Source organism: Danio rerio, chromosome 24 (assembly GCF_052040795.2).
Source record: "Danio rerio strain M-AB ecotype USA chromosome 24, GRCz13ab, whole genome shotgun sequence".
NCBI lineage: Eukaryota > Metazoa > Chordata > Actinopteri > Cypriniformes > Danionidae > Danio > Danio rerio.
This window is the reverse complement of record NC_141044.1, coordinates 5,819,600-5,842,500: the sequence shown is the minus strand read 5'-3', so window position 1 is coordinate 5,842,500 and position 22,901 is coordinate 5,819,600. Positions and strand designations below refer to the sequence as shown.

Below are 22,901 nucleotides of genomic sequence, written 5' to 3'. Positions count from 1 at the left end.
TGTAATGGTAGTTTCAAATTCTGTTGTTGGACATTTTCTACCAGTAGGTTATGGTAAACACAAAAAAATCATGTATAATACAGCGCACTTTGTTCATTTATGATTCAGTTTGTGTATTTAATGTTTACTACAAGTCGACGAAAAGAATGTTATGTCAATATTATTATTTCTATACGCTTTATTTGTCAATCTAACGTCTGGAAAGTCATCAAACTTAGTAGGATTTTGGGGACCAATAGAGCGTAGTAAAATTTCTCATGTTATTGTTATGAAGAATGAATATTCATAAAGATACCCCAAGGTTTTACCATAGATAAAGAAGGTTATTTGCTTTTATAGTTTTACCTTTTATTGGGGTAAAGATGGTTTTATATTCGCACATTCGTTCAGTGACATGCTCCCACTATGTTTTACCGTGGTACTTTGAATATTCAGTCTGAAATCAGGTAATGTAAGTATGACTTCAAAACAACATTAGCACCATTTAATTGACTGTAAACAATGTTGCAATTTGAAAGTCGTCATGATTTCACTATTTAGAATTCGCAAAGAATACTTTAATGAACCTTTTTATTAAAGAGAAAGTCAGAATGTGTGAATATTAAACCAACTTTACCTCAATTTACCTTTTGTCACCACAAATCAACCATTGAGGAAAAGTTGGTTTTATATATTCACATATTTATTTACTTTCTCCTTAATAATAATATAATGTCAGAAAAGTATTCATTGGCAATTTTAAATAGTGAAATCATATTATCAATCAATGACTATCAAAGTACAACATTGTTTACAGTCAATTAAATTGCACTAATGTTGTTTTAAAGTCATACTTAAGGTAAATTACATGACTTAAGACTGAATATTCAAAGTACCATGGTAAATAACAAAGGGAGCATGTCACTGGATGAATGTGCGGATATAAAACCACCTTTACCTCAATGACTTTTCCCTATAAATGTCAGTACTTCAGAAAATATATTCAGTAATCATATTAGACTATCAAAGCACAACATTGTTCACAGATAATTAAATGCTAATGTTGTTTTTAAGTCACACTTGCATGGAATTTCAGACCGAATATTCAAAGTAGCATGGTAAACAATACGGGGACCGTGTGACTGTTCTGAAATGAACCAGTGTGTTAATATTAAAACAACTTTATCTCAATAAATCAACCATTTTACTATGTTATATAGTTTAACCATACTATTAGTAGTAAAAACAAATGGTAATGTATCTTAAAAAACCCCACAGTTTTGACACTTTTACTATAATAAAACACATCGGATATGGATGTGTAAATCTAAGTCAGGTCTAATACTTGTTCAAAATGCATGTTGTAACCCAGACAAATTGATATATCATGTCTTGCCTTGTCTTTAACCTTTTGAATCACAAATTCACCTTGATTTTGCAACTTCCATAGTATTTGTAGTAAAACTGGTTTGGCAATCTGTGCCAAAACAAATGTTTATACTCTTTAACCATATCTGAAATGTATAAGTAAAGCTCTGAGTCTAATTGAAAAGACAGGTTATAAACTGATGTACTCTATCATGTCTTGCTCTCATGTTGTATTCAGAAACAGCACAGCTCGGGAGATCGTCAAGTAGGTTTCAGATTTCTTGGCAGAATAGTATTCAATGCAAATTCTAAATAGTGAAATCATATTAGCAATCAATGACTATCAAAGTACAACGTTGTTCACAGTCAATTAAATTGTGCTAATGTTCTTTTAAAGTCATACTTAAGGTACGTTACATAATTTCAGACTGAATGTTCAGTGAATATTAAGTACCACGGTTAATAATAAAGGGAGCATGTCACTGAACGAATGTGCGAATATAAAACCACCTTTACCTCAATGACTTTTCCCTATTTTAATAATTTCAGAAAATATATTAGGAAATCATATTAGCAGCCAATGACTATCAAAGTACAGCGTTGTTTACAGTCAATTAAATAGTGCTGATATTGTTTTGAAGTCATTATTGCATCGTATTTAGGACCGAATGTTCAAAGTAGCTTGGTAAACAATATGGGAACTGTGTGACTGTTCAAAAATGAATGAATATGCCAATATAAAACCCACTTTACCTCAAATCAACCATTGTTTTACCACGTTATGAATAGTTTAACCATACCATTTGTAGTAAAAACTAAGGGTAATCTATGTATCTATAAAAATACACCGTTTTGACACTTTTACTATAATAAAACCATATCTGATATGGATATGTAAATCAAGTAAGTCTAATACTTGTTCAAAATGCATGTTATAACCGAGACAAACTGATGCATTACATCTTATACCTCTCATCTTCTAGTTTAACCTTGGTAAACACAAATCAACCATGATTTTGACCCATTATCAGTTGTTCAGCCGTAGTATTTGTAGTAAAACTAGTTACACGTGTCAAAAAAGTTTCTACACTTTAACCATATCTAAGCTGTATAAGTAAAACTCTGAGCCTAATTGAAAAGACTGATTATAACCCAGACGAACTGATCATGTCTTGCTCTCATCTTGTATTCAGAAACAGCACAGCTCAGGAGATCGTCAAGTAGGTTTCGGATTTCTTGGCACTGATCTGACACTTGAAATAACATGATAGGATTCAGCTGCTGACCTCAGAGCAGTCTGAAACATCTCGGGATTATAATGTGATTTGCTAAGCATTAACACCCTATAGTTATTGATCAAGCTGAGACTTTTCAGATATGCGGGTGCAAGTGTTGTGTGTCTATTCTGTTCACAGTGACTGTAAACGTATGGACACTGTTAAAAATGCTGGGTTCCATGCAATCGATTTGGGTTGGAACAACATGGAATTAAGTTAGCTTATTAGTTTTTACATATTAAAGTGGATTAAACTTAAAAAAATTAAGTTGATCCCAAACAAATTATGTTGTTTCAGCTCGTTTTAAATAAGCAGTTTAAACAAACAGCAAACATCATTTTTTTTATTGAGTGAAGGCATCCAAATTGCTGTTTCTCTTCTTGATGATCTTACAGTGTGATTTGTTTTTAACTGAAAACGTTCACATAATGTTATTAAACATGGCTGACAATCAAAATGCAGTTTTGATGTTGTGTAAATATTAGGTTTTCAGGACCATAAAACTTAATTGTTTTTTGTTCATTCAACTTAAGTTTGTTAATACAATTAAGTTGCTGCCAAAAAACCCGATAATTGTGTTTATTCAGCTCATTTTAAATAAGTAATTTGAACAAACAACAACACATTTTGTTTGAGTGTACTCTTCCTCAAGTGGTTCCAAATCTACATGAGTGTTCTTTTCCTGTTGAACACTGAAGAAGATATTTTGAAGGAAGCTGAAAACCTGTAGCTGTTGACTTCCACAGTAGGACACACAAATACTATGGAAGTCTGCCTTTTCAGCATTCTTCAAAATATCTTCTTTTGTGTTTAACAGAAGAAAGTCACTCTCTGTAAACAAAATGCTGGGTTTCACATGTTGTCTCAACACAAATGAATTGTGAACATACTGTGCACCTATTGTGCAAATTGTGCACAAGTTGTCCCAAAACAACCCCTCAATAATTGTGTTTATGCAGCTCATTTCATATAAGTAGTTGGAACAAGCAGCAAAATATTGTATTCTCTCTCTCCAGTGGTTCCAAATCAACATGAGTGCCTTTCCTTTATTGAACGCTAAAGACGATATTTTGAAGAAGGCTGAAAACCTGTAACCACTGACTTCCACAGTATTGGAAAAATGAATATTATGGAAGTCAGTTTTTCCAGCATTCTTCAAAACAAATTATTTTGTATTTAACAGAAGAAGCTCACTGTAAAACAGAAGTGCAGGGTTCCACACTATTCATTCATGCTGTCTCAGCACAAATGAATTAAGTTCACTTAATTGCTTTTACAAATGTAAGTGGATTGAGTATAAAACATCTAAGTTGATGGCATCTAAAAAAAACACTCAGTAATTGTGTTGATTCAGCTTATTTTAAATAAGTAGTTTGTACAAGCAGCACAAAATAGTTTTTGAGTACTCATAAATGTTCGAAACACGTAAAATGATGAATAAATAATGACAGCGTGTTTATTTTTTTTGTGAACTATCCCTTTAATAGTGTTTTTGAAATACTCAATTACTATTCTTTATAATAACAGCACATAGTTTTGCTTTAAAAAGGGTTAAAACAAGTAAAATAGTGAATGTTTATTTTTGCATGAACCCTTTAGTATTTTTTTCAAGCACTCAGTTATTATTATTTGTAATAACACCACATGATAATGCTTTAAAAAAAGGGTTGAAACAAGTAAAATGGTCAACAATTAAAGACAGAATATTCATTTTTGGATGAACTATTCCTTTCATATTGTTTCAGGTTACTATTTATAATTACAGTACATGGTTTTGATTTAAAAAAAGGGTTGAAACAAGTGAAATATTGAGTAAATAATGACAGAATATTCATTTTTGGGTGAACTATCCCTTTAATATTTTTTTTTTTCAAATACTAAGTTACTATTCTTTATAATAACAGCACATGGTGTTGCTTTAAAAAAGGGTTGAAACAAGTAAAGTAGTGAGTAAAGGATGACAGAATATTCATTTTTGGGTGAACTATGCCTTAAAAAATGTTTTTCAAGTACTCGGTTACTATTCTTCATAATAACACTACATGATTATGCTTTATAAAAAGTTTAAAACAAGTAAAATAGGGAGGAAATAATGACATGATATTAATCTTTAGGTGAACTATCCTTTTAGTATTTTTTTCCAAGTACTCAATTACTATTCTTCATAATAACAGCTCATGGTTTTGCTTTAAAAAAGGGTTGAAACAAGTAAAATAGTAAGTAAATTATGACAGAATATTCATTTTTGGATGAGCTGTCCATTTAATATTGTTTTTCAAGTACTCATTTACTATTCTTAACATCACATGGTTTTGCTTTAAAAGAAGGGTTGAAACAAGTAAATTAGTGAGTAAAGGATGACAGAATATTTATTTTGGGTGAACTATGCAATTAATAATGTTTTTCAAGAACTCAAATTACTATTCTTTATAAAAACACCACATGATTATGCTTTAAAAAAGGTTTGAAACAAGTAAAATAGGGAGGAAAGAATGACTTAATATTAATCTTTAGATGAACTCTCCTTTTACTATTTTTTTTCCAAGTACTCAATTACTATTCTTCATAATAACAGCACATGGTTTTGCTTTAAAAACGTTGAAACAAGTTAAATGTGAGTAAATGATGACAGCATGTTCATTTTTGGATGAACTATCCCTGTATTATTGTTTTTAAGCACTCAATTGCTATTCTTTATAATACCAGCACATGCACTGAAAAAAAGTGTTGCATGCAGAACTGTTGCAAACAATTTGTTTGTGTTGAATTTAAACAAACAAATTAAGTTTAGTAATGTTCAACTTAATTTGTTTGTTTAAATTCAGCCCACAAAAAATGTTTACAACCTCTTAACGTAAAGAAATTGGGTAAATCCAAGGATTCATCTTTAAATAATTTTTTTCAGTGTGGTTTTGCTTTAATACAGGATTTAAACAAGTAAAGTAGTGTGTAAATGATGACAACATAGTCATTTTTGAGCCTTTAACCCCTTCAGACCCTGCGTCCATTACAATGGACATCACATGACATCCCATTTTTCTGAAATTTGGAACATAATTCAGGTCTGAAGGGGTTAAAATTGTTTTCAAGTACTCAATTACTATTCTTTGTAACACATGATTTTGCTTTAAAAACTGAAACAAGTAAAATAGTCAGTAAATGATGACAGAATGTTCATTAATGTATGAACTATCCCTCAACTATTACTCAATTACTATTGTTTAATCTTTAATATAACACCACACGGTTTTGCTTTTAAAAAAACAGACTTGCTCGTGCTGCCAAAGCCCCTCCATTTGAGAAGTTGTTCTGCAACCTAATCCTTCATTTGTCAGAACACAGACTGTAATCGAGAAACGCACACCTGTATGATAAAACCGCAGCTCGCAATATCAAGCCCCACATCAGGTGTTGACATTTTATGAAGCCTTATTTTTCAAGATACGCATCTGGCGTAACCCCCACTAGTTTGGAAAAACAAAGACATCAAGCCTTATTATTATTGTTTTGTTGCTATCTTGGCAGTCCAAGCTGTGGATTCTGTGAAGTTGATAAATGCGACTTTCTCCTCTAATGAAGTTAAGACATCATGTTGGCGCTGACAGAAAGAACGTCTGGTTGCATATTGCCAAAACAAAGCGAACATTGTGTCGGATTTAACTGAAGCATTTGCTGGATTGTCTCTCTACAATGCACTCATTTGCCTAAAGGACTCGCTTACACTGGGATTTGTGTTCTTTTCTCTTGGAGCAAGAATATCGGAAAAAGGAAAGCTTTTTAGAGACATAGTGACTGCTTCATTGAGGTTAAGATTCAGGTGTCAGTTGTGAATGGGAATGCGGTTAATCAGTAATTTAGAGTGGTTTTTTATTTGTTAGCATGCGAAAGAAAATTTGTTTCCATTCATCACTGTCTGCGCGGGTTGCCGGACTGCGGCGGCGCAGTTGTGGATGACTGTTTTTGTGATCAAACATTATTGACTCCTGCAGTCGATAACCTTGGCAACTGCAGTTCTTCACCCAAGCGCCTGCAGCTCCGCTTGTGAAAAGCTAATGACAAGGCTATTGTGAAATGCTTAATGTAATGGGGAATAAAGTTTGTGTAAAATATACACAATAAGGTCTCAAACTTGAGCTGAAAATGTTTTAATTCTAATCCTCAACCTTTTGCTGAAGAATGTGAATATTTATCATTATATTACATTATTTTCCCAGAGATGGGTTGCAGGTGGAAGGGCATCAGCTGTGTAAAAAATATGCTGGATAAGCTGGAGGTTCATTCCGCTGTGGCGACCCCGGATAAATAAAGGGAATAAGCCAAAAAGAAAATGAATGAATATTATATTATATTATATTATATTATATTATATTATATTATATTATATTATATTATATTATATTATATTGTATTGTATTGTATTATATTATATTATATTATATTATATTATATTATATTATATTATATTATATTATATTATATTATATTTCCCAGAGATGGAATGCAGCTGGAAGGGCATCCACTGTGTAAAATACATGCTGGATAAGTTGGCGGTTCATTCCGCTGTGGCGAACACTAATTAATAAAGGGATTATGCCAAAAAGAAAATGAATGAATGAATATTAAATTATATTATATTATATTAAATGATATTATATTATATTATATTATAAGTTAATTAATCATATTGTTATTTTAATGCACTTTAAGTTCTCAAACTTGAACCGAGAGTCTAAAATGATTGTTAAATGGGTTAAGCACATGAAATGAATTTTAGTTTCATGAAATGTTAATTTTGTAAGTGTTATTTATTTTATTTGTAAATGATTTATCCATATATTTTATTTTATTATAAATGATTGAATATGCTATTGTTTAATACACTATAACATCTCAAACTTGTGCTGAGAGTGTTTACATTATAATCCTCGTTCTTTTAGCGACGTTCATTAAGTCTATTCAATAAATCTAATTATTTGATTGTTCTTAAATGAATGTGAATGTGTTTAGTGCACTGACTAAACATCTTTAAACATATTCATGAAATGGAAATTCTATAAATGTTATAGATCTTATTTGTGAGTGATTTATCATTATATTATATTATATTATATTATATTATATTATATTATATTATATTATATTATATTATATTATATTATATTATATTATATTATATTATATTATATTATATTATTCATTTATTTTCTGAATGAACACCGCCTCAGCTGAATAAACCGCCAACTTATCCAGTTTCAACCTGTTCCAAATGTTTAGTAACATTACACTTGAGTGTACTACAGAGTTTTCTACATATATTTAAATTTCTTAATGCTGAAATATTTCTGAAATATTTAAATGTTAAAATCACTGCAAAGCAATGTCAGCATTTTGATTAAATTTTTATTTTGAGTTATTTCACTAAGTCCAACTGGATGTACCAAGTCAAGGATTTATGGAAGTGACGTTTTAATCAGTAACATTTTGAATCAGATATTTTATCTGCCTCAACATCTGTTTAAAGATCAACCGCATGCCTCCTTCTGCAAGTCAAGGCATGAAGTATTGTGACACTACGCTTCGGGTAACACACAATGGCATTTGCAATCACATTCTTGCACAGTCATACATTGATTTTCCTTTGGAAAGAAACTGGGTGTTTAATAATAATTCTAAAATATATAGGAGGGGTATTTTCAACTTGGTATTAATTTTATTATGAAATAAAAGAAGTAATTCAATACCAGAATGGGTCCAGGAGAGAAAACGGGTTTAAAAAGAAAGAAATAGGCCTTTCAAGATGGATCATTTTTGTTGTTTGATATATTGTAAGAGAAATTGTTGCTATAATCAATAATATGGTCTTTTCGAGATCATTTTATGCTATAACTGATTATATAATGATTATACAACACCATAATAATGCAAATAGGCATAAACGCTTTCAAGGGAGAAATACTTTTTCATTCTTAAGTTTATTTAGATTCTGTAATTTGATGATAAGATAACTGTCTAATCATGTCCATTATAAACCATTTCTATGTGGGGATGTCATTGGCCCATGAACATTTCCTGCTTGTCGTCAAACTATTTTATAACAGTGACAAGAGGTGACTCAATCATATCATTGTTTTAATGTTGTTTAACAATAAAACAGCTTTCATAACATTATTTATCAATTATTTATCAACATTTTGGGATTCTCGGAAGCCATGAAAAAGAAAAGTGTAAAACAGGAAATACATTTGGACCGTTGTTATTGTTTACATCCCTCAAAATTGTCTATTAAGTAAATTACTAATTATAAACTTTGACACAGATGAGGTAGAGTGTAAATGTTCTTGTTAAATGGTTTTAATGTTATTTGTAAATTTGTAAATGTATATTCCAAGTATTGCATAATGCATATTACGTTGATATAGTGCAGAGATGCCCAATGTTGGCCCATGGTAACCCTTGATTTGGCCCACATCCCATCTGAAAAGACTGCACGAATGATGGAGTGGAGGTTGAAGTGAATGCTTTTGATCGAGATCGTTATTTTGATTTAAACGTAACCTAACGTGTTTCTTTGTTTTATTGCGGAGCTGCAAATAAAGCCAACTGAAATTAAATGTTACAATTAAATGTTGTAAATGAATCAGACTTTTAGGGCCCTCATACACTCAGCGCAATAAGGCACAAGATGTGCATGGCGTGATTTGTTGCTATTTTCAGACAGGCGCAACCCTAACTTACACATTTTACGCCAAGTTGTTTAAATAACAAATCCATTTGTGTCCATATGTGCACTCATAATGTGTGCTGGTCTAAGAAGGAGGTGTGTTAAGGCGCATTGTTGGTGCGTTGATATTTTGAGGAACTGAAATAAACCACATTATTTACATAACTAAAAGCTACTTTAAAGTCCAGTGCAGAGCGCGTTAGTTATACACCTATGCAGGTTCAAATGTTTACACATTGCTAAGTACATACAGGATGTACAGCAATACACTAATATCTTTACATAATGAAAACAATGTAAGGATTAAAATTTTACAATAATATTTTTTTTATACATAAATATAAAAACCACTGCCTCCATGCTTTCATCTTGACTTTTTCAGATTATTCATGACAGTTTGCATGTGTATAATGTTGTTGTTATTATTATTAGCAGTATTATTTATTAAATGCATATTTATATTTGTTTTAATAAAAACAAGTTTAGATTTGTCCAGCTGGACATAAGAATAGGACGTGTGTTTGGATATTACTTTGTTATTATTGTTCACTTATTTGTTTGCTGGAAATTAGAACAGAATTTAGAAATAGTTTTGAAACAAATCTTTGCGCTTAACAAATGAAAATGAAATATGCAGGCTAATGGATGTCTTTAGTGGAGTGCATACAACACCACTTCCTTATCCACGAAAGTAAAGGAGTAAAGTAAAGACTATAAGTAAAGAGAAAGTAAAGGGGCTGATTGGAGGAGGCTCGTTCTTTGTCCTCACACAGATGGTCTGTTTAACTGTTTTCTCACTAGTGAAGTGTTCCGTTTTTCCCACTTACAAAGTCCGCCATGTAAAGAGCATGGCGTGACGCAACTGACTCTTAAAGGGAATGGGAGATGAGACTCTGATTGGTTTAATGCACGTTACGCTCAAAACACACTTAAGAGAATAAGCACAACCTTGTTAGACCATGCGCAAGGGCGCAAAGTGTATTTTTTTTGTCCTTAAAATAGTTGATTTGCACACGCCCTTAATGTTTTTGTGCCATGCGCTTTAGACTTTGCACTTAGATTGTTCAAATAGAGCCTTTAAAATGTAAAAACTGTCACTTGACAAAAAGCAACGCACAAGACATCGGTGAACAAATCAAGGCAAAGGCAGGAGCAGGATGACTAGTGTTTTCAGCAATGAACTCTATTATGTTATAAATGAGATGTTTATGTTTATACTGTAATAAGTTCATAATTAAATGTTAAAATATGCTAATATATTCATATGATTTAAAGAAAAATTGTCTAGTTATCTTTTAAATAGCAAATAAATTAGTAAATTACCCATGGAATATTAATGTAATACAGTGTGATATATTCGGTTTGGTTTATATTCGAGAGGTGTTGGTGATGTCAGCTTGAGAAATTGCATTAATTCTAAAGATCTGAAGAGAATATTTATTTTTGTGGATTGTTTTTCACAGGTAAATCATTAACTATATAAGCAGAAACGTGAATTACAAAAGTAAAGAATCAATTTTGAATTTACACTTGCTCAAGGGCCGAATGAATACAATCGTCACTTGATTCACAATGTAGCAAAATCCTTTGTTGGCTCATTATGGTTTTCCATACTCTGAGTTCCTCCTCGAAGGCTGTTTGTTCATTTGTGCTGACTGTTCTAAGGCATTGTGCACCTCTAGTTTTGGCACACTCTGAGCTGAGCTTTGGTGGTAAACGGCGTTCGGTGGCCCTCGGGCTTGGGCTTTCTTCTTTCCTTCACTGCCTGAGCTGAGGCTGAGAGGGAGGAGATACTTTATGGGCAATGGAGTGGTAATTCAAAACAGAGCCTGCCTGTGGGCAGGATGAGGTTGTTGGAAATGAAAACATGTCATCAGGGAAGTTGGAGTAAATGTGTCTGTTTCTGAATAGGCTGATCTGGATTTCTGCATCATTGTTTTCCAAACGGTCATTAGTCAGGTTTCCATTACAGGTTTGTGCGTTTACTATTTATAAATGTCAGGTAAACAAAACGATTGTGAAGTAAGAGCATTTTCATAAGCTAATCCGCCTGTTAAGCGGCGACGTGTTGGTGACGTATGTAATACTGTTTCCGGGTCCAAGTCGCCACTCATTTGAGTTGATATTCATTCATTTTCTTGTCAGCTTAGTACCTTTATTAATCCGGGGTCACCACAGGGGAATGAACCCCCAACTTATCCAGCAAGTTTTTATGCAGCGGATGCCCTTCCAGCCGCAACCCATCTCTGGGAAACATCCACATACACATTCATACACACACTCATACACTACGGACAATTTAGCCTACCCAATTCACCTGTACCGCATGTCTTTGGACTGTGGGGGAAACCAGAGCACCCGGAGGAAACCCACGCGAAGGCAGGGAGAACATGCAAACTCCACACAGAAGCACCAACTGAGCCGAGGATCGAACCAGCGACCTTCTTGCTGTGAGGCGACAGCACTACCTACTGCGCCACTGCCTCGCCTTGAGTTGATATGATCACTTTTTATTCATATCACACAAATAGTTAATTTTATATCAAGTCAAAGTGTACACAACAACCGCTGGGCTTGCTACATAACAAATACCAAAATTTTAACAGTTTATAAAAAAATTTATCACTTTCTGTCCATTGGATACACTCAAAAAAATTATGTTGGCTTTAATTAACTTTTTTATGTCAACAGGTTCCACGTAACTGAGTTAAGTTACCTAAAAAAAAAAAGAATATTTTTTTGAGTGAACTTAAGTTTGTTACATAAAGGTAATGTAATGTTGTTTGGTTCAATCAACACAACATTTATAATTTAGCTTTAATTTATTTACACTGTTAAAAAAAAACTTTAAATTTACGGAAAAATACCGGCAGTGGTGGCCAGGATTTTTCTGTAAAAATTTTGAAGTTTTTAGGACTGTTTAAATTGACTGAAAATAACCGTATTTCATCAAGTTAAGTCATACAATGCACTAATGTGTTCATGTGTGTACAATTAGCAAACCGATTTTCACTGCATTAGTTACTACACAGTTACCTTTAAACAAAAGAAGCTGCAGCACAACATCAGCTATCTTTAGTTCATATTGGACTTGAACACAGATGCTACTATCCTCCACAATAAGGCATGGATATATATATATATATATATATATATATATATATATATATATATATATATATATATATATATATATATATATATATATATATATATATATATATATATATATATTGCGATCGTGATTTTCGAAAGTATTAAATCGCTTTGTAAACGTTTATTATTACCATTTCATGAGTCTCCCCATACAGTTGAATAGAGCGCTTGGACCTGGAAGCCGATTCGCGTGACGTCACACTTAACAAGCGGATATTATCTCACTAAAACGTTAATTGTGTTTTTATTTTTTTTTATAAGTTGATAAGTTGTTCCAAAAATAACGACAATGAATTTCATAGGCTGCATATTGCAGCCATCACGCTTGTTTCACCAACAACTGAAAATTCTGTCATTATTTCCTCACTCTTGCTCCAAACCAGTTTGACTTCATTTTGTTCTGTTAAACACAACAAAATGTTTGGAAGAAAGCTGTATTGTGATTACTGCTTCAAAATAAGTTCTTTTTAAATATCTTTGAATGCATTGAACACAATAAATTTTATTTTAGGAAATATTTCTATTTTGGAACAGTAAACATGTCAGGCTAAATAATTCAAATAAGTCATTGACTTCTGCTCTCTTCGTTAGTTTCAAAAACACATTTATTTACAAGACATAAAAAACATATTTAAAAAAATCCTTGTATATACCTCAGGAAAGGTATAAGAGAACATTTTAGCGGTTTTAAAACCTTTCCTTTTCAAACCACAGTTAACCTTGAGACTGGTCATCATCCCATGCCCAGTCAGGGCTTACCAAGCTGATGGTTAGCTATTGGACTTCGTCAGTCAGTGTCTGTATGGCTAGTTGGTTTGGTGTTTGTTGGTTGGTTTTGTCAGTCGCATTTGCAGGAACAAATCTTTCCATAGTGAGTGATTAGTACTGTGGTAATGGTACTAAATGCTGTTTTGCATCTGCGTGTTGGAAGTTCTGGTTGCCCGTCGTGAACGTGAAAACGAACGACTGCCTCCCGGAGTGTGGAAAGACACATCTTGGATTCAGAATTCAGAATTTCCAGATGAACAGGTCAACCTTTTTTAAGTTGTGCAATTCAGTAGGGCCTTTAGTGCGAGCTGCAGCATGCCCAATCGATCCAGTTTCTACAAATTAAAGCGTATTCATATTTTTAAGAGTTATCTGACATAGTCTGACATTTAAAATATCATTAAAATATTCAAAACCCACTAGTGTATATGTATATTTTAACTTGCGGAGATGCGTTATCCCAAAAATGTTTTGAAGAACGTTCAAATCCAGAGAAATTAGCTTATTTAACTAGTGATACGAGTCCTTTTCTTTGATGTTTCCAGTTTGTTTTGTAGAAAACAGGGAAACATTAAGTGTGCTTTAATGTGTTGTGCATTTTATTACACTGCACAGAGCAATTTAGTATCTTAAAACTATGCTGTCCCCCAACCCCCTCCCCCTCTGATCATAACCTAAAGAACTAGAAGCGGTGGACCATGGCATAATAAAATCTCCTCTGCTTCTTAACTTCTTTAGCTTCCACAGTTTCCAGACTTACTCTTCCATTATAGCAAGTTTACAATACTTTAGCTCATCCATAAACATGATTTCTGAAGGAAACTCCTGTAGGGAGGTGACAACTCTCACAGAATCATCAAACTATTCCTTTGTTTATTGTAAATACATGCCTTAGCGGCGAATTTACATACTGAGTCCTGTAGGAAAAAGGCATCTCTTACGGAATCATCAAACTACTTTTTTTGGTTATTGTGAATATGCATCCTCTAGTGGTGAAATTACATACCGAGTTCTGTCGAAAGATGACAACTCTCATGGAATCATCAAACTACTCCTTTGTTTATTGTAAATACACGCTTTCTAGTGGTGGATTTGCGTAGCGAGTCCTGTAGGAATATGACATCTCTTACGGAGTCATTAAACTACTTTTTTGTTTATTGTGAATATGCACCCTCTAGTGGTTAAATTACATACAGAGTCCTGTCGAAAGATGACAACTCCTATGGAATCCTCAAACTACTCCTTTGTTTGTTGTGAACACGCGCCCTCTAGTGGTGAAATTACATACTGTGCCTTTAAATGTATGAACACGGTTTTCATAGCAGTTTTGTAAGAACAAGATGTCTTTAAAAACCTGCATGCAAGTCTAGCAACTCTTTCTTTGTTATATGGAAGTTTTTGTGCAATATTGCTGAATCACTTATCAACACATATTCTTGCTGTCGAGTAGTTGTTTGATCATAGTTGTTTGTGAGGCCCTGCAGTCACGTATGGATCTAGAAAGCATCTTATTTAACATCGAACAATAATCAAGAAAATGATATAGCAATGTCATAGATCGAACAACATGTTGCAGACATTTACTTATGTTCAGTTTATGTTACATCAGCTCAAAGTTCAGTAGTGTCTGTTTTGATTTAAAGCACATGTAGTCATTTGTAAATGTAGGAAAATCAGGACATCAATGTATCCATTGTGCATTGGTGAAATAGTGAAAGTGTTCGTTGCAGTTGGAGCATTTAAGAAAGCTATTAATGTCAGATTTGATGTCACGTTTAACTATATATTAAAACAAAAATGATCATTTTAATTTAACTTTTGAACTGCAACATCTGTATTATGGTTTTAACAACATAAGGAAAATCTCCTAGGGAGTAAGAACCCATGGATTGGGATTATTCTAGTGTGTTAAAAGCTTTTAGTGGCCCTTTGCTTGAAATACGAGAAATTGATCGTTTACCGAAGTGACTTAAACCATTTGGAAGGCTTGTAAGGATAGTTGAGGAAAAATCAAATCTAATTCCATTGTCATTTTTGCTTTGCTAGAGTCTTGATCTGAATCATACCTCCCAAAGGCTTATCCTACAGAAGGCTGAAATCAACCCTATAAATGTCAAAGTGAAAGAATCAGCAGGAACCTTTGCGAAATGCGTTCATTTCCCCCTCCCAACAAACCTTTCAACTTGTCACTCATTTAAAAGAGGCCCCTGCGTCTGGAAATATTATGATTGAGTTTCCGTGACTGTGGGTGGACATGGACCTGACTGCTGGAGCGAGAACTCCTTAATCTGGTACGGTGTGAAGCAGGCAGCCCGTGCAGTGAAGCTTGTTTGCTTTCGCTCTGCCAATCTGTACTCAAACCAGCGCCAGTGCATCACGGCTTTCCTTGACTGCCTCATTTTTTCCTGAAGAGAAATGCACAGTTTATCTTTGTCTCTGCTCACTGAGTGAAAAACCGGGGATGTCATTCTGTTAAATGGCACGCGAAGATCATATCGGGCTCGGTTGTTTTATGAACGTTCAGCGAGTCTCGTCTTCTGTAATAGGCAGTATATGCACATTCTTCTTATCGAGATCTGTGTTAGCCTCTTTTTTTATGTTGCTGCTTTCCAAATGAGTTATTTCCCAGGTGTCCAAACCTTAATTGCTGCTACGTTTATGTACTAAATCATTTCCTCCATGTTTTGTCCTGATCGTAGTCTGCAGTTATAGCAGCGCTCATGCTCATGGAATGCATATATGGGTCAAAAATGAAAACATGAAAAGCTCTTCAAGTGTAATATCACTATAAAATTTGCATCACTTTAAATTTGCAGGACATGCACAATATATCAAGCATTAATGAATCAAAAAAAATGAATCATTTGATGAGATTTTAAAATATTAATGATTAAAGTGCTATTAAAGAGTCACGAAACACCAAAACACATGTTTTGAGCTGTTGACAGTCGTATATGTGTCCCACACTGCTAAAAACACTATTAGGACACCTATATTTCACTAAAAAGTGTAAATTGGTTGTTTTTGCGTTATTTCAAGCAAATTCGTACTTCCGGTTTGAAACGAATTTTTGAAGCTGCGTCACGGTCATGACATAATAGCCTGTATTCCAGCGTGCAGACTGGACGTCTGTGCCAGAGTGAGTCTTATTACGTCTTACAGTGTGATGCATTAATGCATAAGTAAGGCTTAGTTCAAACCAATCAGCGCGCTCTATTGTGCAACTTCATTAATATTCATTACTGTCATAGTGTTTAGACGACACTCACACCACGTTGTATTGGCAAAACAAGCGTGAAGTGTTGCTTTTATAGTTTGCTACAGTTAAGTTTTGTTTTCATTTTCTCTCTGTGCGAGCTCAGACTCACGTGTGGATTACAGTGTACGCGACGCTCGACAACAATAACTTACGTGTCTAAGGAGGAACATTGATTACCTGAGAGCTGTTCTCATCTGCAAACGCTGAGATCCGGATTCGCTTGTAGTCTTCTCTTCATAAAGACGCGGCTCTAGTTCCTGGTGATTGTCCTGTCTCTACAGATTTGGTAAGTGAGCGAGCAGTGCTCTTTGTTTATTCAGTTTGTTCGTATCGAACAAACTATTGCACAGAGTGTAAACATGTTAGCACCACAACCAAACTTTAACCTTGTGTAGGGTTTTCACCGCATTTAGTGACCGGAATAACACACGCGGCTTTCTGACGCTACCTGCCTAGTGCATCTAAGTTTCCGGGAAATGCGGAGGTTTTTTCTCTCATTCGCCGTGCGGTATCAAACATTGCAAATACACGCTTAGAGCAGCTCCTCGAATCAAATATCTTGTTTGTCGCGAGGGGCATGAATGAATTCCCTGAATGAAAGAGCCAAACTGCAGTTAAAGTTCACCATTTAATAATTTGCCAAATAATTCGACTACAGATGTCCATGTAGGTTAAACACCATCACTTTCTCCTGTGTGTTTGTGTGTGTATTTTGACTCTGAAACTCGCGCGTGCCCAAATAGACACTCCCACACCATCCCACTTTTCTTCCTCCGATACTCCCCCCTAAACAGAGCTGGACACACCTACTTTTCAGACTTTTTCCAAAGTAGAGGTGTGAAAACACCCTGCTGAAACGAGGGGGTTTCATGGCCCTTTAAGTTTGTCAGGATACTAGAATTTGGTACTGAGATTTTAAAAACGTCCATTTCCCGCTAATATTTGAGCGATGTTTAGCCCGTTCTTAAACTGCGCTGATTTGCCATTGTGTTCATGTGCTCTACAGAAATGACTGTGATTGGCTGTGAAGGTCATCACAAGGTCAGGTCATCATCCACCATGAACTCACCAATGTTTACTGAGTGTAAACACAGATACACGGACACTGGAACGTTTCAAAGTCATGTCGATCAGCTAGTTTGTCTACAAGCTGACTTACAATCGATCCGCTGATGAATTGCGGCTTTAAAGCGCTCCAGTGTTTTAAAGGTACCGATGGTTCAATAGTACAGCATCATCCCTAATGCCTAGTTTCCAGAGTGGTACAGTATGATACGGTATGGTTCAGACTTGTCACCTTTATCAGGCTTGTATCTCCACTGTCAAATGGTACCAATGGTACCCTTTTTGTAGACATGGTGTTCAACAGAAAGTTGATGTCATTCTTGCTTGAAGTTCACATGTTGTACGAAAAGCACTTCTTACTAAACAGATGCTTTATACACATAAATACTTAAGTATAAATGTTAATTACTAACCTTTCCATGAACAGGATTTGATTATAGCTGCAGATTGATGATTATCAAACAGCCTACTGTAAAGTCTCCAATTAAATGAAATATAAAACATTATTGAACACATACAGAGACTTAGGATCTGTTTTTGTATCCCAACCCTTCCCCTTGGCCCTTGAAACAGAGTGTGAAGGGGAAGGTCTTCAAAATTTACCCCTAAGAAATGGGACCTGCACACGTCATCATATGTCATCGCAATTTTCTTTGCTTCATATGAGATCGATGAGGGCGTATTTATCGATATCTTCAGGAAATCACTAAAGGCTACTATGTCATGTTAACATAACCTATAATGTGGCAATAAGATCGTAACTGTGCTGTGCATTTACATCGTGGCCATATTAATCTATGTAAACACAAGAAAGCAACATTAATATTATACCAGACACTGTAAAAAGGTAATTCCCAGCCACTAGACATTTCTCAAAGGGGATTTGAGAGTCAGATGTGAAAGTATGTTGTGGGACTGCTATACAGGAGTTAAGATTATGGATTATAGATTGCGAAATTTAGTGTTTTTTGTTTTAGCAAACATTTTTTTAATGCATGTAAAACACGAATGTGGTTATGAATGCATCAGAACATTTGCTTATTTGTTGTAAAAATTTGTAATAATGACAAAAAATACTAATTTGTGCAGCTGGTGTGTTCTGGGAAATTTCCGTACCCCTTGATTTCAAGCCTTAATCTCAGCTTCAAGGGCTATCTAGCCCTTTCCCTTAGCCCTACGCCCTCAAGCTAAAGACAAGAAGGACAACCTTACCCCCTCACATGAATGCACAGAACAAAGGGTAGAGGTTAGGGGAAGGGCCAATGTGTTGGGGATTAGGCCTTACAGCAGTGGTCACCAAACTTGTTCCTGGAGGGCCGGTGTCCTGCAGATTTTTGCTCCAACCCTAATCAAACACACCTGAACAAGCTAATCAAGGTCTTACTAGGTATACTTGAAACATCCAGGCAGGTGTGTTGAGGCAAGTTGGAGCTAAACCCTGAAGGGACACCGGCCCTTCAGGACCAGGATTGGTGACCCCTGCCTTACAGTCTCTGAAATGTTACCAAAAATGCCCAAAACATACATTTTGTCCTTATTTGAGTTAAACAAAACGAAACATATTCAGTCAGTACAAACCTCTCATCTTTATTCTTCACACGTACATGCAATATTAACGTCTTATTAAAGAAATTCTGTCATTCCAAGTTTATAATAGTCCAAAAGGTGAGGATAATAATTAAACATGGCAGTTTGTGTTCATGTTTTAGGTTGCTGAAAGAATCATTTGCTCCTTTGTTTTCTTTGGCTACTCCTTTGTTTGTTAAGCGTCTCTCTCGCATTTGTCTGTTTGTGAATGTCAGCAGCACTTCAATAATCTTGCGCAGCAATCCCTCCAACCCTAATCAAACACAGCTGATCCAACTAATCAAGGTGTTTAAGACTACTAGAGATCAAGACGGTGTGAGTTGTAGGTGGTTGGAGCTAAACTATGCAGAGCTGTGGCCCTCTAGGAATTGAGTTTGAGATCATTGCTGTAAACCAATAGTGTCTGGCTCCGTCTTTGGTACCCATTGGAAAGGGTAACAGTGAAAATGGATGGACAGTGAAAATGGCCATAAAAGTATACCGAACCGTACCATTCATTGGACACGCGCCATAAGTGCAATAAGATGTAAATTGTCGTTTTAATTCTTTTTTTCACTGTCATTGTCTTTGATGTGCAAGTATTCATTTATAAAAGTTTTAATCATTTCAAATATAATGAAGTATGTTGTTTCATTTTCATAAATTAACATCTTTGAATTCTGAGGGAACATTTTTTTTTCACCCTTGACATTTTGTTTTCAAATAAAAGTTTTAAAAACCTAATCCAGATACATTTTAAATGTATTCTCATGCTGGGAATATCAAGATCTTTAATTGAAGATGAATATTTTGCTTGGAAATGTGTGACTAATTTTAATTAGAGTGTAACAAGAACTGTAAAAGTGATCACTAATTAAAATCAAAACAGTCAGGCACTGAACATTTGCAGGAAGAATGTTATTATTTGTCAACAGAATGCCTATCCTAATGTTCTTAAAGAATGCACAGTATAATTTAAACCTGCCTTTGTCTGTCATTATGGTGAAATATGCACAGGATTTGCCTACAACTGCTGTCCTTATGGGAATTGCAGAATAAACGCGAGTTATCATGTTGGGTGTAGATTCTCTCTTCCACCCCCACGGCAACTCCATCTCACAAGGTCAATTAAAATGCACAGAAATTCGTCAACATGCTAGCTAATCACACTGACTCGTTTACTAATGAGCAGAGCTCTCGAAAGCCATCACTTTTAATAGCCATGGTGTAATGAGCTTTAATTGAAAACGGCCCATTTGCATGGTAAGCGACCATATAAAGAATTTGGTTGTGAGGGTTTGATTTCTTGCATCGGGTGGTAAAGTAATCGCCTGTTTTACTATAGTGTAAAAATGACTGAGAGTATTAGAACAACACCACTTGTAGGTGCTTACCTCATAGGCTTCATTTGCATCTCTGGTTGATGTGCATCATCAGAATCGCTGACACCCCTGTGTCGGATACGTTCACACAGAGCTCTGTGTTGTTTCACCTCCCCACATTACCTTGGTGACACTAGAAATTTCAAAGAGGAATCTTCAAAGAGAGATTAAAACTTACCAGGGCAACTCTGATCAAAGGTTAAACTATGCTCAGCACGACTCTTTTGGTAATACACAGAGGAGCGCATCCGCTTGAAAGTTAAAAGAATTTCTTCTTGATTTGTAGGTGATTTGAGCATTTGTGTTTATTGTTGATGAGCGGTATGATAAACTCTTACCTGAACATATTTTTTTTTCCAAAGAGAACTTCTCTCTCTTAACGTTTGTTCACTTTTTAAAACAGTCACTTTTGACTCCCTCGTTTTAACGTTATTTTTATCTGTAGTTGTTAGGAGTTATTCTGAGGGAAATATGAGCCAGCACAGTCTGGTACAGAGTGTCTCACCGTTTATTGGTCTGGCAGAAATCCATCTTGTTACAGTTCGGAAAGCAATGCGTTCGCTCAAATGACCTGAACATTTCCAATTTGTTAAACATTTCAAACAACGGACAATCTTGGTTTTGCTTAGAGGTTTATACCCTGGGAAAGCAGAAATTTGAGGAATGGAGACATGGAAAGTAGGTGTTCAAATAGTGTGAAGCTGTCCGTAATAGGAAATTGGCAAGTTCCTCTTTTTCCATGCTGTTGCCTTGGTAAAATGCAACTTAATGCAATGTTTGATCTTCCTCTGTGCTTCTTTGCAGGGCAGTTTTTATGTGGATTGGCGCTCCAGAGCAATGGCTATAAGAATGCCTTAGCCCAGCGAGGACTTGAACGGGGGACTGTGCAAGTTTCTTCCCCTTTGGGAACTCGAGGCGATGAGTCAGCACAAGTGATGGAGATCCATTGAGTCCCTTACACTATTCATTGCCCTTTCCCCCTTTACCCTTTACCCCTGCCCCATTTGGCTAGTGCACGAACATGCTGCGCTTCCTCCCTCTCAAGCTTGGCCGTTTGTACCGGTGTCTGAAGCTTCTCTTCCTTTTGGGGCTGTTTGTCATCTTGCTGATGAACACGCACAACCTATTTGCATCTTTTCAAAAGAACGAACTCACTGACCGAAGGTTCATCAACCTCAACAAGTGTCCGGCTTGCTTTGGCACCAGTTGGTGTCGGAAGTTTATGAACGGACAAATATCCTTCGAGACATGGGGTCGCCTTCGCTTTCTAGATGTCTTCAATGTAAAAAACGTTTTTTTCGCCCAGTACGGGGAGCCTCGTGAAGGTACGCGAAGGATTGTACTCAAGCGTTTGGGTTCCAACCAAGAACTTGCTGATATTGATCAGAAGATTTGCAAGCGAGCGACGGGTCGACCTCGTTGCGATCTCATCCAGGCCATGTATAAGACTGAGTTCGCCCGACTTAACGGGGATGTCAGACTCTTAACTCCAGACGTTGTGGAAGGTTGGTCAGATCTCGTTCATTGTCCTTCCCAAAGACTGCTGGACAGAATAGTCAGGAGGTACGCTGAGACAAAGGACTCTGGAAGCTTCCTTCTCAAGAACCTTAAAGACACGGAAAGGATGCAACTATTGATGACCTTGGCTTTCAATCCAGAGCCTCTAGTGCTTCAGGTAGGGTTTTCATTTTCCATGTTGTCTGCTAAACCATCTCTCTCTTGACAGACTCCCTAGGCATGTAATATATCGTCTGTGTTATAAAAGCTAGATCATAACGTATGCTCTTGAATTGCCCTTGATGATTCTGCCAGCGGAATAGAACCTGTCAGTTTGCTGGGCTGCAAAATAGGCTAAAAAATGCTGCCGTAAATTGTAGGTTGTGCTACTTTCCCTGCTTCTCTGCGCCATTCCTGGCTGCATTTTAGTTTGTAAGCCGTAATTCTCGAGTTTGAAGTCCTGCCCCTGCAATCTTGAATGACCTCAATTGCGAAGTGTTTAATCGCAGCCTTGTAGTCCAAAGCTGATGGATTTGTCTTGCCTTGATGCATATTTTAAAGAATTTAATTATTTAAAAACCATAACTGTTAATGGTCATTACGATTTTATTTCTTTAACTCTACTTGCTGCCGTAAGAGCTTGGAGATATCACAAAAGCTGCCTACAGGATAGACTGCTTTCCTATCAGCACAGTTAAAATGTATTAGACTCTCACTCTTCCCTTTGGTCCTCCATATCAGTGCGTTTTCTCCTGAAATACCATGCTACTTATCATTTTGACATGGCAATGATAATAAGGGGTGCTATCTGAGCAGTTTTCAATAATGATTTACAATCGGACGATCGATTTCAATTTCAGTTG

The 22,901-nt window shown here is 35.5% G+C and overlaps 1 protein-coding gene and 1 long non-coding RNA gene across 3 annotated transcripts in view; one reads left to right on the top strand and one right to left on the bottom strand.

Annotated features, from left to right (window-relative positions):
* dipk2ab (divergent protein kinase domain 2Ab) overlaps positions 1–22,901 on the top strand; it is a 60,669-nt gene that overhangs the window by 439 nt on the left and 37,329 nt on the right. The window contains exon 2 of one of the 2 annotated variants that reach the window (XM_087308006.2): positions 21,346–22,216. In XM_087308006.2, coding sequence (XP_087164132.1) covers positions 21,563–22,216 — 654 coding nt within the window. In that variant the 5' untranslated portion in view covers positions 21,346–21,562. 2 annotated transcript variants of the gene reach the window in all.
* Positions 9,677–20,691, bottom strand: LOC141380813 (uncharacterized). The gene is made up of 5 exons (XR_015524731.1): positions 20,554–20,691; positions 17,403–18,071; positions 14,416–16,167; positions 13,772–14,136; positions 9,677–11,913 (listed from the first exon to the last, which is right to left on the bottom strand). It is a non-coding gene; the product is annotated as an uncharacterized LOC141380813 (long non-coding RNA).